At 46.0% G+C, this 12,479-nt stretch overlaps 1 protein-coding gene across 1 annotated transcript in view; it reads left to right on the top strand.

The window, feature by feature from the left end:
* Positions 1 to 1,882: 1,882 nt before the first annotated feature.
* The window catches only part of ZSCAN25 (zinc finger and SCAN domain containing 25), a 16,678-nt gene continuing 6,081 nt past the window's right edge, over positions 1,883 to 12,479 (top strand). The window contains exons 1-6 of the mRNA XM_015557350.1: positions 1,883 to 1,947; positions 2,984 to 3,106; positions 4,817 to 5,233; positions 6,399 to 6,600; positions 7,177 to 7,268; positions 8,595 to 8,709. Coding sequence (XP_015412836.1) covers positions 4,847 to 5,233; positions 6,399 to 6,600; positions 7,177 to 7,268; positions 8,595 to 8,709 — 796 coding nt within the window. The 5' untranslated portion in view covers positions 1,883 to 1,947; positions 2,984 to 3,106; positions 4,817 to 4,846. The remainder of the gene's footprint in view (positions 1,948 to 2,983; positions 3,107 to 4,816; positions 5,234 to 6,398; positions 6,601 to 7,176; positions 7,269 to 8,594; positions 8,710 to 12,479) is intronic.

The following is a 12,479-nucleotide window of genomic DNA, read 5'->3' as shown; positions in this document are numbered from 1 at the left end:
GCTGGAGAGCCTGGCAAGAGAACATGGACCCAGAACTTCGCTGGAGATCCAGACCAGAACTTGGCTGGAGATCCTGGCAAGCCTGCTGATCAACTGAATGCTGTCTCCATGTCATTCCTTCTTCGCCGACTCCGTCCACACCTTTGGGGACCCCTGGACCTGCTGGGGTTGGACCCCGGCAAGAGAGTAAGGGAGAGGATGAGAGAGAGAAACATCAATGATGAGAGAGAATCATTGATCAGCTGCCTCCTGCATGCCCGCTACCGGGGATTGAGCCCGCAACCCAGGCATGTGCCCTTGGCCGGTATCGAACCTGCGACCCTTCAGTCCGCAAGCCAATGTTGTATCCACTGAGCCAAACCACCTAGGGCTAAACTTTGTCCTTTTAACCATGGCCTCACATCAGATGGACATGATTAACCTTACACTTAGGGTTCTGGTATTTATCAAGACTACTGATTATTTATTTATTTATTTATTTATTTATTTCCTAAAGCTCTATTACATGTAAACAAAGCCTATAACTAATGTTTCCTCTCTATGTCGAGCAAACCTGCAGGAGCACTATCATAGCACTAAGTCTTGAAAAGCTATCATTCCAGCACCTGCTAACTTGCTTTGTCTTTGGAGAAGCTCAGTGAATGTTGTGTGGGTAAATAAGTGAATGAACCCAGCAAAATAACTCCCATAACCCAAGTACCAGGAAAAGAGCTCTCCTTCACCTTTAGGGAAGATACATTTTCCACTCAAGACATAAACTGCAAGAGGGTGCCTGCCTATGTAATCCAATAGAAAAGCTAGCCACCTGCTGATGGAAGATGAAGTTAAACTATAAATATCTGTATTTTAATTTCAATCTTCCATCTCACTATTATCTGGTATATATGTCTGGCTATTAAAAAAAGGTGGACTTGATTATTTAATTGGAGGACAAAAGCTTAGATATTGCACATCATGGACTTGAGATGGCTTATGTTTGCGGAGATTTTCTTTCACACATACAGTGTTCTAATGGTGTTCTTAGGCTAATATTTCATTCAGCAAGTATTTACTGAATTATTATTTATGAGGTGTTGAAACTAAGTTGAAAATAAACCCACCTAACCCCTACCCACCCCCGAGCTTAGAGTTGAGTTGGAATACTTAACTGTGAAAGGTCATAGAATAATAAATAATGTAGAAGTTTACAAGAGGAGATCCCTGTGAACTAGTGTGAGCCCAGGAAGCCTTAGAAAGTCTTGAGTTTGTCCTTGAAAGAATTTAGAGCAGCGGTTCTCAACCTGTGGGTCGCGACCCCTTTGGGGGTCGAATGACCCTTTCACAGGGGTCGCCTAAGACCATTGGAAAACACATACATAATTACATATTGTTTTTGTGATTAATCACTATGCTTTATGTTCAATTTGTAACAATGAAAGTACATCCTGTAAAAAAAAAAAGAAAAGCCTAAAAAAAAAGAAGAAAAGAAAATACATCCTGGATATTTACATTACGATTCGTAACAGTAGCAACATTACAGTTATGAAGTAGCAACGACAATAATTTTATGGTTGGGGGTCACCACAACAGGAGGAACTGTATTAAAGGGTCGCAGTTTGAGGAAGGTTGATAACCACTGCCCTAGACCGAGAGGGAGGCGCAGTGCCCGGTGCACGTCTGCAGAGCCCTCCCCCACAGAGGGGAAGCAGGTGGAAAGGCATGGGGGCGCTAAGGGGCCTGGCGACCGAGAGCCCCGAAGAAACCAGGTAGCCAGGTAAAGAGCCCCTCGCGGTCCCACGGGCCCCTGAACGGTGCCTGGGGAGGAGCGACCATCGAGTCGCACCGACCTCCGAGAGTCCTAGAGAGGAAACGGAAGAGACCCTCCCCTTACGCACCTGTCTGACAGCGTTCGCCTACTTCCGGTCCTCGGAGGGCACTGGGGAACTTGGCGCGGTAGCGGGGCCTTGGGTGAGAGTCGGATTGGGGCCACGAGGCGCGGTGGTGGTCGGGGCGCCTGGGCCGTGCGGTGGTGCAGGTCGGGGACGGTGGAGGGGCTGAGATTGCGGGAGGCGCGTCTCCTCGGAGCCGCCCGCCGCGCACCTAGGCCTGGCGGCGGGGGTGAGCGACGCCCGCGGTTGGCTCAGGTAGGAGGGATGCTGATCCCGCCCGGCCGGGGTGGGCCTAACGCGTGGTAGTGGTCCACGAACCGGAGACCTGGCACCAAAACGGAACTCTCTGAAACGTGAAAGTAGTTATTGTAGAGCAACACGTAGGATGACGAATAGTTATGGGGCGCGTTCTGTTTGTCAGGTGTCAGGAATAAAAGATGAGTGAGGATTTTTCTTGCCTTCTGGTGGGGAATCTGGTAGGGACACGTTGGTAAACATTTGCGCTATCGTGGGATAAATGCAATAGCTAGGAAGTCATGAAAGAGCAAGCTCAATTGATGCAGGAGAGAAAATGAATAGACTGAAAATGTAAAGTAGATTTAAGAAGAGCAGGTAAATACATAAACACCTGATGGGATATTAAGCAGAAGCTTCGGATTTGCCTCCTACCAGTGGCTCATTCTTTGCTCCATTTAGAGTGACCTCCCCTCCCTCTAAAAGCCGAGCCCCTTACCTGCTTGGGAGTTCTAGGTCTGCTTCCCCAGCCTAAGTCACCCCCTTTGCCCCACAGTGGAATTAAACAGTACTCATTCTCCAGTGTAGTGCAAGCCTCTTTTTTTCTCGTGAGTACTTGATCCTGCATTTTACCTTTATCTTTTTGGCTTCCCATGTTTCTCATTTTGGGATGCTGACCTTGGCCAGCCATCTCACCTCTTACATCTTCAGTTTATGCATCTGAAAAGTAGGGGAAGTAGAACTCACTATTTTAACAGAATTGTTGTAAGTATTAAATGAGGGTATGTGTTCACATGCTTTCTAAATGGTAAAAGCTACACAAATTAGAACTCATTCAATCAATTATAATAATGGTATATATGTTGCTCTGTTGTCTTTAGGTTGAGCACACACCCAAGCCACCAACCAGTAAATCTATTGGGTTTACCTGCAAAATATGTCTTGACTTTGTCTGCTTCTTTGCCGCCATCCTGATCGAAGTCCTGTCATTTGCTTGGACCACAGTAAGTGCTGCTGCCCTCCTTTATCTCTCTGTTCTTGCTACATTGCAGGCAAAATGACCTTTGTAGAACATGTAGCTCCCTACTAAAACAAGAAATAAGAGTAAAGCCCTTAATTCTTTTTTATTATTTATATTTTTATTGATTTCAGAGAAGAAGGGAGAGGAAGAGAGAGAGAGAAACATCAGTGATGAGAGAGAATCATTGATCGGCTGCCTCCTGCATACCCCCCCCACCGAGGATGGAGCCCACAACCCAGGCATGTACCCTTGACCGGAATCGAATCCAGGACCCTTCAGTCCACATGCCGACGCTCTGTTCACTGAGCCAAACCAGCTAGGGCAAGCCCTTAATTCTTACTGTGGCCCAGGACCTGGATAATTTGGTTGTTGCATGCCTCTCTTTCTACTTGTGTAGCTCTGACCATGGCCTACTCTGCTGAAGCTACACTGCACTTTGGCTTGTTCTCTGACATGCAGAGTAATTTTTATTCTCAAAGCTTTTGCCTGGAATGTTCTTTGAATGACTGGCTCATTCTCATCCTTCAGGTCTCAACCTTAGTGTCATCTCTTCAGAAAAGCCTTCTTGAAGTTGTTTGTCCCCCATTAACAGAAAACCCTACTTATATCCTTTCTAGAACTTATCCCAACAGTCAGTTGGGATGGACTGGTCTGTGTCTCATTTGTGGTCGTTGTCTGTTTGTCTTACCAACAGACCCTATTTGTAATTTTAATTTATTTGCTTACAATTGTTTTGTTTTCTGTTTGCTGCACTGGACAAGCATCTTGTCTGTCTTGTTTTCTATTGTATTTCTGGTTTCTGTGGGTCTGGCATATATATGTGTTGAATGTTTATATCCTTTGGTTTTGGAAGAATGAGCCCAGGTGATGGATGTAATTATCATCCATCTTATATTATTATCTGACTAGAGGCCTGGTGCATGAAATTCATGCACAGGTAGGGTCCCTAGGCCTGGCCTGCGATCAGGGCGGATAGGGGCTGATCAGGGCCTTCCAGCTGCAGATCGGGGCCTTCCTTCCATGCTGCCCCCTGGTGGTCAGCGCACATCACAGTGAGCAATCGACCTTCCAGTTGCACTCCTGAGGGGACACTTTGCATATTCACCTTTTATATATATAGAGTGTTATCTCCCTAATGGAATCCTGAGGTACTTGTGGGTAAAAGCTAAACCCTATATATTTCATTTTATTTTTTTAAATATTTTTTTAATTAATTTCAGAGAGGATGGAAGAGGGAGAGATAGAAACATCCATGATGAGAGAGAATCATTGATTGGCTGCCTCCTGCACACTCCCCACAGGGAATTGAGCCCGCAACCTGGGCATGTGCCCTTGACCGGAATCGAACCTGGGACCCTTTGGTCCGCAGGTTGACGCTCTACCCACTGAGCCAAACCGGCTAGGGCTAAACCCTATACATTTTATATTTATTTTCAGCTCATACTAGGTGGTTAACAAATAACTGAATTGAATTGACATGATTTTCAAGACATATGTTCAGTCTCTTTAAATGTCTCCTAAAACAGTGGTCGCCAACTTTCAGACCTCACGAACCACCAGTGCTCCATGGACCACCAGTTGGTGACTGCTGTCCTAGAAGGTCATTGCCATGTTCTCCAATAGAATATTCATTGATGTAGAGACAACTGAGATGGGCTGGTCCATGTCTCCTTTGTCCATGTCTTCCCAACAGACCCTCAGCATCCTGGATGAGAGTGTGAAGATGCTTAAAGAGCGTCCAGGGATGGCGGAAGTCCCTCAGCAGCAGATGGGTGTTCCTGTGGTAAAATTGGAGAAAGAGTTGCCATGGGGCAGGGGAAGGGAGGATCCTAGTCCTGAGACTTTTCGGCTGAGGTTTCGGCAGTTCCGCTACCAGGAGGCAGCTGGTCCCCAGGAAGCCCTCAGGAAACTCCAAGAGCTCTGTCGCCAGTGGCTGAGGCCTGAGCTGCACACCAAGGAGCAGATCCTGGAGCTGCTGGTGCTGGAGCAGTTCCTGACCATCCTGCCCCGGGAGTTCTATGCCTGGATTCGGGAGCATGGCCCAGAGAGTGGCAAGGCCCTAGTGGCCATGGTGGAGGACTTCACAGAGAGAGCACTGGAGGCCAAGGCGGTGGGTGAGAAGGGTGTCTTGGGTCTGGTTTTGTTGGTGTGGAGAGAGGAGATTTAAAGAATTGGAAGGTTTGTGGAAGCGTGGGAGTAGATGAGGTGCAGAATCTCTCTCTGTTCCTGTACTCCCACATGTACTTTTTGGGGGGGTGGGGGTGGGTGAAGGGTAGCAGTGGAGTTTACAGCAAGAAAAGCCATTCCCAGGGATTCCGTTTTGGTCATCAGGGCAGAAACCTGACCAGATGTTCCTGTGAGCCTCAGACCAAAAAAGGCAGTTGTGGTGGATTCCAAGGTCCCTCCTAGACCCTGTCTTCTTTAGGCAGAGCTGAGGTGGGAATGCAGGGAAGTCTGCTTGATGGATATTCTTATTGAGGAGAGTTGTCTGTAATGGTGCTGTTTCCACATCTGGGACGTCGGCTCAAATGGCTCACATAGCGGTTCTGTAGTGGTGGTCTGGTGACACCGAGTAACTGCACCGCAGATGCTTCCTTAGACTCTGGTCATGTCTCTGTCACTCTCTAATACAGCCACCTGATTTTTGGGAAAGAAGAGAGTGACTTTTTTTACTAGCTAAAACAAAATATTTTAAAACAAAATATTTTTATTGATTTCAGAGAGGAAGGGGGAGGAGAGAGAGATAGAAACATCAATGATGAGAGAATCATTGACCAGCTGCCTCCCGCACGTCCCACACCAGGAATCGAGCCCACAATCCAGGCATGTGCCCCCACCGGGAATCGAATTGTGATCTCCTGGTACATAGGTGGACTCTCAACCACTGAGCCATGCTGGCCAGGCTCACTAGCTAATTTGTTGCAGAGTTTAGGCTTTGTATTTTTTTACTTTCATTATCTGCAACTGGGGAATTTTTTTCTAGTAGTGAGACAATATTTTGGCTCTTTGTGATGTTATTCATGGTAGGATTTGACCTATATTGAGGCAGACAGGACCCTTATAAAATGGCATGGATACATAAAAGTTGCTTAGAGCTTGAGAAAGGAGTTTAGCTTCCTTTTCACCTTCTCACTGATGTCCTGGCGAAGAGCTGAGCCACCTGCCCCTTTCCCCTGAAGCTGGAATGATTCTTTTATTGCCTCTTTCTTTAGGTTTTATTTAACTCCCTTCATAACAAGGCCTCATTCTAAATAGGTTTTGGGGCCTGTTCTTAGGTTCCATGCCACGTGCAGGGAGAGCAGGAGGAGACAGCACTTTGCAGAGGCCCTTGGGAAGCAGGTGTCCACCTGGGACCAGTGGAGGTCAAGCCTGAGTGGGGGATGCCCCATGGGGAAGGTGTTCAAGGCCTAGACCAAGGCACTGAGGAGCAGCTCAATCAGGACCCTGGTGCTGCGACACAGGCCTTCCAGGAGCCAGGTAAGACGCAAACAGTAAGGAAGTAAGGGCACAGTAAGGGTGCTTTGTGCCCTCCCCCACCCCTTTCCTTTACAAACCCAGCAATTGGTAAACTACGTGCAAGGTGTAATTCTGAGTTTTTCTGGCTACTTCCTTGACTTCAGTAGGAGAGAGATGAAGTGAAATACCTTCACTCTTTGATTTTATCAGGCAGTATCTGGGATCATGCTCTCTTGTCATTTGTCTCTATTTCCTCACATCCTTTCTAGAAACCGTCAGGAAATAAGCAGCTGACATGTAGAGATACTTGTAAGTTAGCAGACCAACCACATCCCTAAAAGTCATGTGTGACTTTATTGTATTACTGAATCTCAAAGGGAATTATTTCCAGCTTAGGGAGCCTCCATAGTCCTGAAGGGACAGGGTGTATTGCGTTGGGACCATTTTCTCAGCTGAGAACAGTGTAGGGTACACCCAGACCCCTATCTGTCTGGAGTCTTTGGGTTCTGGGGTTCTGTGAATCAGCAGTGGATACCTTTGAATGAGCTAACTGTAAGATAGCACTAATCCTGCTCATGTTTTTTTCTATCTGCTCAGCTGTTCCAATTCTTCAGGCTGGTCCTGCCCTCCCCACAGTGAACACTAGAGACCAAGAGATGGCAGTTGGGTTCCTCACAGCTGGGTCCCAGGTGAGCTGTGCCTCTGCCCTTCTGGTGATCGTGATGTAGCTTTGAATGAGGTTCACTTTCCCCAGGATTTCTATGCACAACAGGCCTCCAACCACAAAGTGGAATTATTCTACCTTTCTTGTCCTGACGGGCTTTGTTCTCCACTTCACCAACCTCAGTTGTTAATTTGTACTGAGCCTATACCTTTTGGTCCAGGCATAAGGCTTACTTCCCTTTTTTGTATTACTCTCTGAGTTGTTTTAATTGACCCATTATTACTCTTTTAATAGTGAGGAGGAAGGCATTGTTGATAGAAACCCATAGGCCTGATCTAGGCTGTGGTGGTTGGTCAGGAGATCAGTAACCCTTTGTGGATAGTCTTTGTGGATACTTTGCTGCTGTTCTTCCTCTGGACCTCTCCACCCCCCACGTCAGCAGGAGTGTAGCTGACTGAGGGTTGGGGCCTCAGGAGTGCTGAGCAGAGTGGTCTGTCTGGCCCCTACTTAAGACCAAAACCGGGAGTTTTGGTCTTGTTTGCACTTCTTAGCCTGCCATGAGTCGGGGTAACTAGAGCAAAGATGGGGCACTCTTGCCACAGTGTAAGTATCTTCTATGAGATTACCAGGGAGGAGGGATTTCCAGGGTGGCACATTTCCTTGAAAGGGACAGTGAGTCTTAAAGAGTTCATTGTAGAAGGAAAAATGTCATTTGGCAAAAAAAAAAAAAAAAGAAAGAAAGAAAAAGTAAAAAAGAGAAGTAAGTCAGGTCTGATGTAGCTAAAGCAGAATTGGGTAAGATTTGATGCCTGTGTCATTTCCTATTCTGTTTTCTATGAACAAGGTTTGGAGAAAATACAGAATGACACCAGTGTGTTTTAATTTGGTCAGACCCTCCTTGTCTACCATAATAGTTCTTTATGGTATCATGAATGGCAATGCATTTATTTTAACAAGGCATTATTAAGACAGAGCTTGCCTAATGTTTACTTATTTCTGAGGGAAAATTAGTTCGAGCTGAAGGGGTAAATAGCAGCTCTCAGGCTTGATCAAGCTTGATGATTGAGTGGAGGAGATTGGAAAGTAGAAATTGGATACTGTGTTTAGTGGGTACAAACTGAGCATCTGCAGCAGAAACTTAGAAATAAAATGGCTCAAACAAGTCCATTATTCTGTCATTAAATTGTCTAGAGGCAGGTACTTCTGCTCCCAAAGCCAGCTGGGGACACTGGTTCCTTGCATCTTTTGCTCTGTTCTTTCCTAAAGTTTTGGCCCCTGTGGTCTCTATGTTTTTGGTTTGCTCCTACTTCGGGATCATTTCTTTACTCACAGCAGTCTCCTTTTGTTTCAGGGGTTGGGACCATTTAAAGATATGGCTCTGCCCTTCCCAGAGGAAGAGTGGAGGCATGTGACCCCAGCCCAGATAGACTGCTTTGGGGAATACGTGGAACCACAGGACTGTTCAGGTAAGACTGTTTCCATCCCACAGGTAAGAAACTGAGGCATTTTGGAAGCTACAACCTTGCCCCAGATTTCAGAATCTGGTGCTACTGACAAAGGAAGGGGGTTTCATGGAGATGAGTAAACAGGACCAGAGAAAGAACATGACCAAGGCTGTGAGAACTGGCTAGGCACATTCCTGTGTCAGGAGAGGAGCAGGCAAGGGCAAGAAAACACAAGGTAGTTATTCCGTTTGTGATGAGACAGGTTGGTCATTAGGATCCTCTCAGCATCTAATCTGTGTCCATCATTGAAGGGTACTGAGGGCTTGAGATCAAGAGAAAAGCAGCAAAAGATGGGACCTCTGATCTCGTTCATTCAGCATGTATTTATTGAGTGCCCCCTGTGTCGGTCACTTATTAGTAGCTTTGTGTTAGAGAGAACTAATATACCTGAAACCTTTGGAGCATGTAGAGTGTCTAGAGGAGGGCATGAGGAAGCACGGTAGAATTTTAGAGATAGGAGGTGTTGGAGTGCACCTGTGTCACTGAGCAAGCAGAGCCTCCATTTGGGCTCTCTCATGTGGTGGCTGGGTTTTACCCGAGGTGAGAGCTGGGAGAACTTGGTCGTCATGAACATGAAAAAGCTCATAGGAGGCAGAGTAGCAGGAGGGAAGAGTTAGCAGGGTGAAGGCCCTGCTGGGAAAGCCAGCAGAGGGTACTATAGGGGCTTGGAGACTTGCAAGAGAAGAATAGTGTGCAAAATCTCTGGGCTGAATGGGGAGCACAGTGGGGACAGGAAAAGAAATGTGGTTGGCCTTTCCTTTGTTTTGTCTAATTCTCCCCCCCGCCCCCTTTAGAACACTGTTTCTTGGCATTATGAGATAATAAATTTGGCAAGCATGGTAGTGTTAGATATTCTTATTAGTTGTATAAATATTATTAAGTAAATAGAGGCCCGGTGCATGAAAATTCATGCACTGGAGGGGGTTGTCCCTCAACCCAGCCTGCCCCCTCTCACAGTCTGGAAACCCTTGGGTGGGAGGCGACTCGGCGATCAGGGAAAGGCGACACCCCCATCACACCTCTGCTGCTGCCACTGCTGGCAGTGCAAGCCTCAGCCGGCCCTGGTCACCTGAGCCTTGGGTGGCCCTGGGCGGCTGGGCAGCTGACATCCGAGGCTTGCCTGCGCCTCGGGCTGGCCCTGGGCGGTTGGGGGGCTGAGGGGACTGGGGGACTCCAGAGGCCTTGCCATGCACCTGCTGCCCCGGCGGGGCTGAGGGGACTGAGTGCTGCCATCTTGTGGCTGTGGGCGCCGCTGTCTTTGAGGGCGAGGCATCAATTAGCATATTCCCTCCTTATTGGCTGTGGACGCCACCATCTTTGTGATGGTGTGAGGGTCAATTAGCATATTCCCTCTTTATTAGATAGGATTCCTTTATGAGTCAGTAAAGTAATCGTTCATTTATTCACCCAAAAATCTTTATTTGGCATTTACTATGTGGCCAACACTCAGTCACAATGAAGAGTTAAAAATAAAGGTGCTTGCCTCTGTGATCTTAGCAGTCCTATGAAGACCCCAAGTACCTGTAATAATACTCATTATGGAGTAGTGTAAGGGGCACTAGAGGATGGGGCTCAAGAGAACTGGGTCCAGTGCAAGGTTGTTACACCATGAGAAAGAGATGTAAGATTCCTAAATGGTGGAGGATGTGGAAACCCTCAGAGATAACTGCCCAGTGCAGGGCCTTGTGTAGCATGTCTCAAATGGAGGTTCAGTAGGGCCTTGACTTATGAGTTTAATTCGTTCCGAGACCGAGCTCGTTAACTCAAATTACTCTATCAACTCAATGCAAAAAATCGGCCGAGGGACAGCTGATATCTCAAAAAACTCGTTAGTCGGGACACTCGTAAGTCAAGGCCCCACTCTACCATCATTCTAGTGTCTTACTTCCTGCCAGGAATGTACCTCTGTGAGTGATGTGACTGTGTGGGGGAAGGATTCTGCCCTCGTGTTCCCAGAGGGTTTTTACTGGCCATTTCTGACTGTATGTTGTCCTCTTATCCACTCATTATTTCAGAACAACCCAACCACTTCCCTAAGCATTTATGTTGAGGCCGGGTGAGATGAAATTCTGTTTCCCAGGCATACCATCTGCTAGCCATCTCAACCTTCAGGTCTTCCTGAGATTCATTCCCAAGTAGTTACTGCTCTTGCAGTGATAGCTTTGTACACTGAGAAAATAAACATAAAGCCCTGGCTGGGTAGCTGAGTTGGTTAGAGTGTCTTCCCCATACATTAAGCTTGCAGATTTGATTCCTGTTATCAATGTATAAATAAGTGGAACAACAAATCTGATTTTTCTCTGGGTCATGTATTGCATTTAGTTTTAATTTTACTATTTAGAACACCTCAAAATTGGAAACTAGCCAAATGAACATCAGTGAAACGAAGAAATAGGTTGGAATATAATCTTACACTGTAATACTATACACAGTGAAAAAGAATGTAGTGTAACTATAGCTACAAACCATGATATGAGTAAATCTCACGAGCGTGCTACTGTTGAGTGGAAGCCAGAAACAATGTGTGAATCAATTATGTAGAGTTCAAGAACAGGCAGATATACTTTATGGTGATAAAAGTCTGGATAGCACATACCCTGAGGGCAGTATATAGTCACTGAAGGCGTTGGGAAAGGAATTTCTGAGGGCTGGTAATGTTTGTTGAACTGGATGCTGTTTACGAGATTGTGTTCATTATGAAAATTCTTTGAGTGCTACATTTATGTTTTGTACACTAACTTTCTTGATAAGTTTATGAAACAAAAGAATACATCAGAGGTGATAGCTGTGTTCTTCATATTTATCAAATCAGGAAGTATGTAATTTCTGTGTTGTTTTGCTAAAAAGTATATTTTTATTGATTTCAGAGAGGAAGGGAGAGATATAAGAGAGAAACATCAGTGATGAGAGAGAATCATCTATTGACTGCCTCCTGCATGTCTCTTAACTGGGGATCGAGCCCACAATCCAGGCATGTGCCCTGACTGGGAATCGATCTGTGATCTCCCGGTTTGTAGGTCGGCGTTCAACCACTGAGCCAGATAGGCTGGGCAATTTCTGTGTTTTTTTTGTGTCTGTGTTTTTTAAAAAAATCTTTGAATGACTTGCCTAAAAGGATTTTTTTTTCCTGTTTAAGCACCACTTGCCATTTCTCTCTTGGCTTCTTTGCTACCTATTAATTTTTCTCATCTTTTTTCTTTTCCCCTTCCTCTGTTCTTCTATAAACAGTTGTTCTGTTAATTTAGAGAGTGTAAGAGGGATCAGAGGAAGGACTTCTAGAAGGGGCAAGACATTTCAGTAGCATTCATAGGCATTTCAGTCTTACTAAAGATGTTATGGTAGAGGTGGTCTGGTATAAGAATGTCAATGACAAACGGGGTTCATTTGTTCATCCAGCAGTCATTAAGCACCTTTCATTAAGCAGGTTTATAATCATTGAGGAAGGCAAAACATTTGGATGAATATAAAGTAGCATTTACAGTGAGGTCATATATAAGTAAGTGCAAAATAAGCAAAGTGCTAATTGAATACATATGTGCTGAAGAGACCCATGGTGAGAGAATAACCAGGGTGTGTGTTTTTTTAAAATACTAGAGGCCCGGTGCACAAAAATTTGTGCACTCGGCGGGAAGGGGGGGGGGGTCTCTCAGCCTGGCCTGTGCCCTCTCGCAGTCTGGGACCCCTTGGGAGATAACGCTGTGCTGGCTTAGGCCTGCTCCTGGGTGGCAGAG

Source organism: Myotis davidii, unplaced genomic scaffold, assembly GCF_000327345.1.
Source record: "Myotis davidii unplaced genomic scaffold, ASM32734v1 scaffold1593, whole genome shotgun sequence".
NCBI classification, from domain to species: domain Eukaryota; kingdom Metazoa; phylum Chordata; class Mammalia; order Chiroptera; family Vespertilionidae; genus Myotis; species Myotis davidii.
Note: the sequence above shows the minus strand (reverse complement) of the source record. Positions and strands in the feature narration are given on the sequence as shown.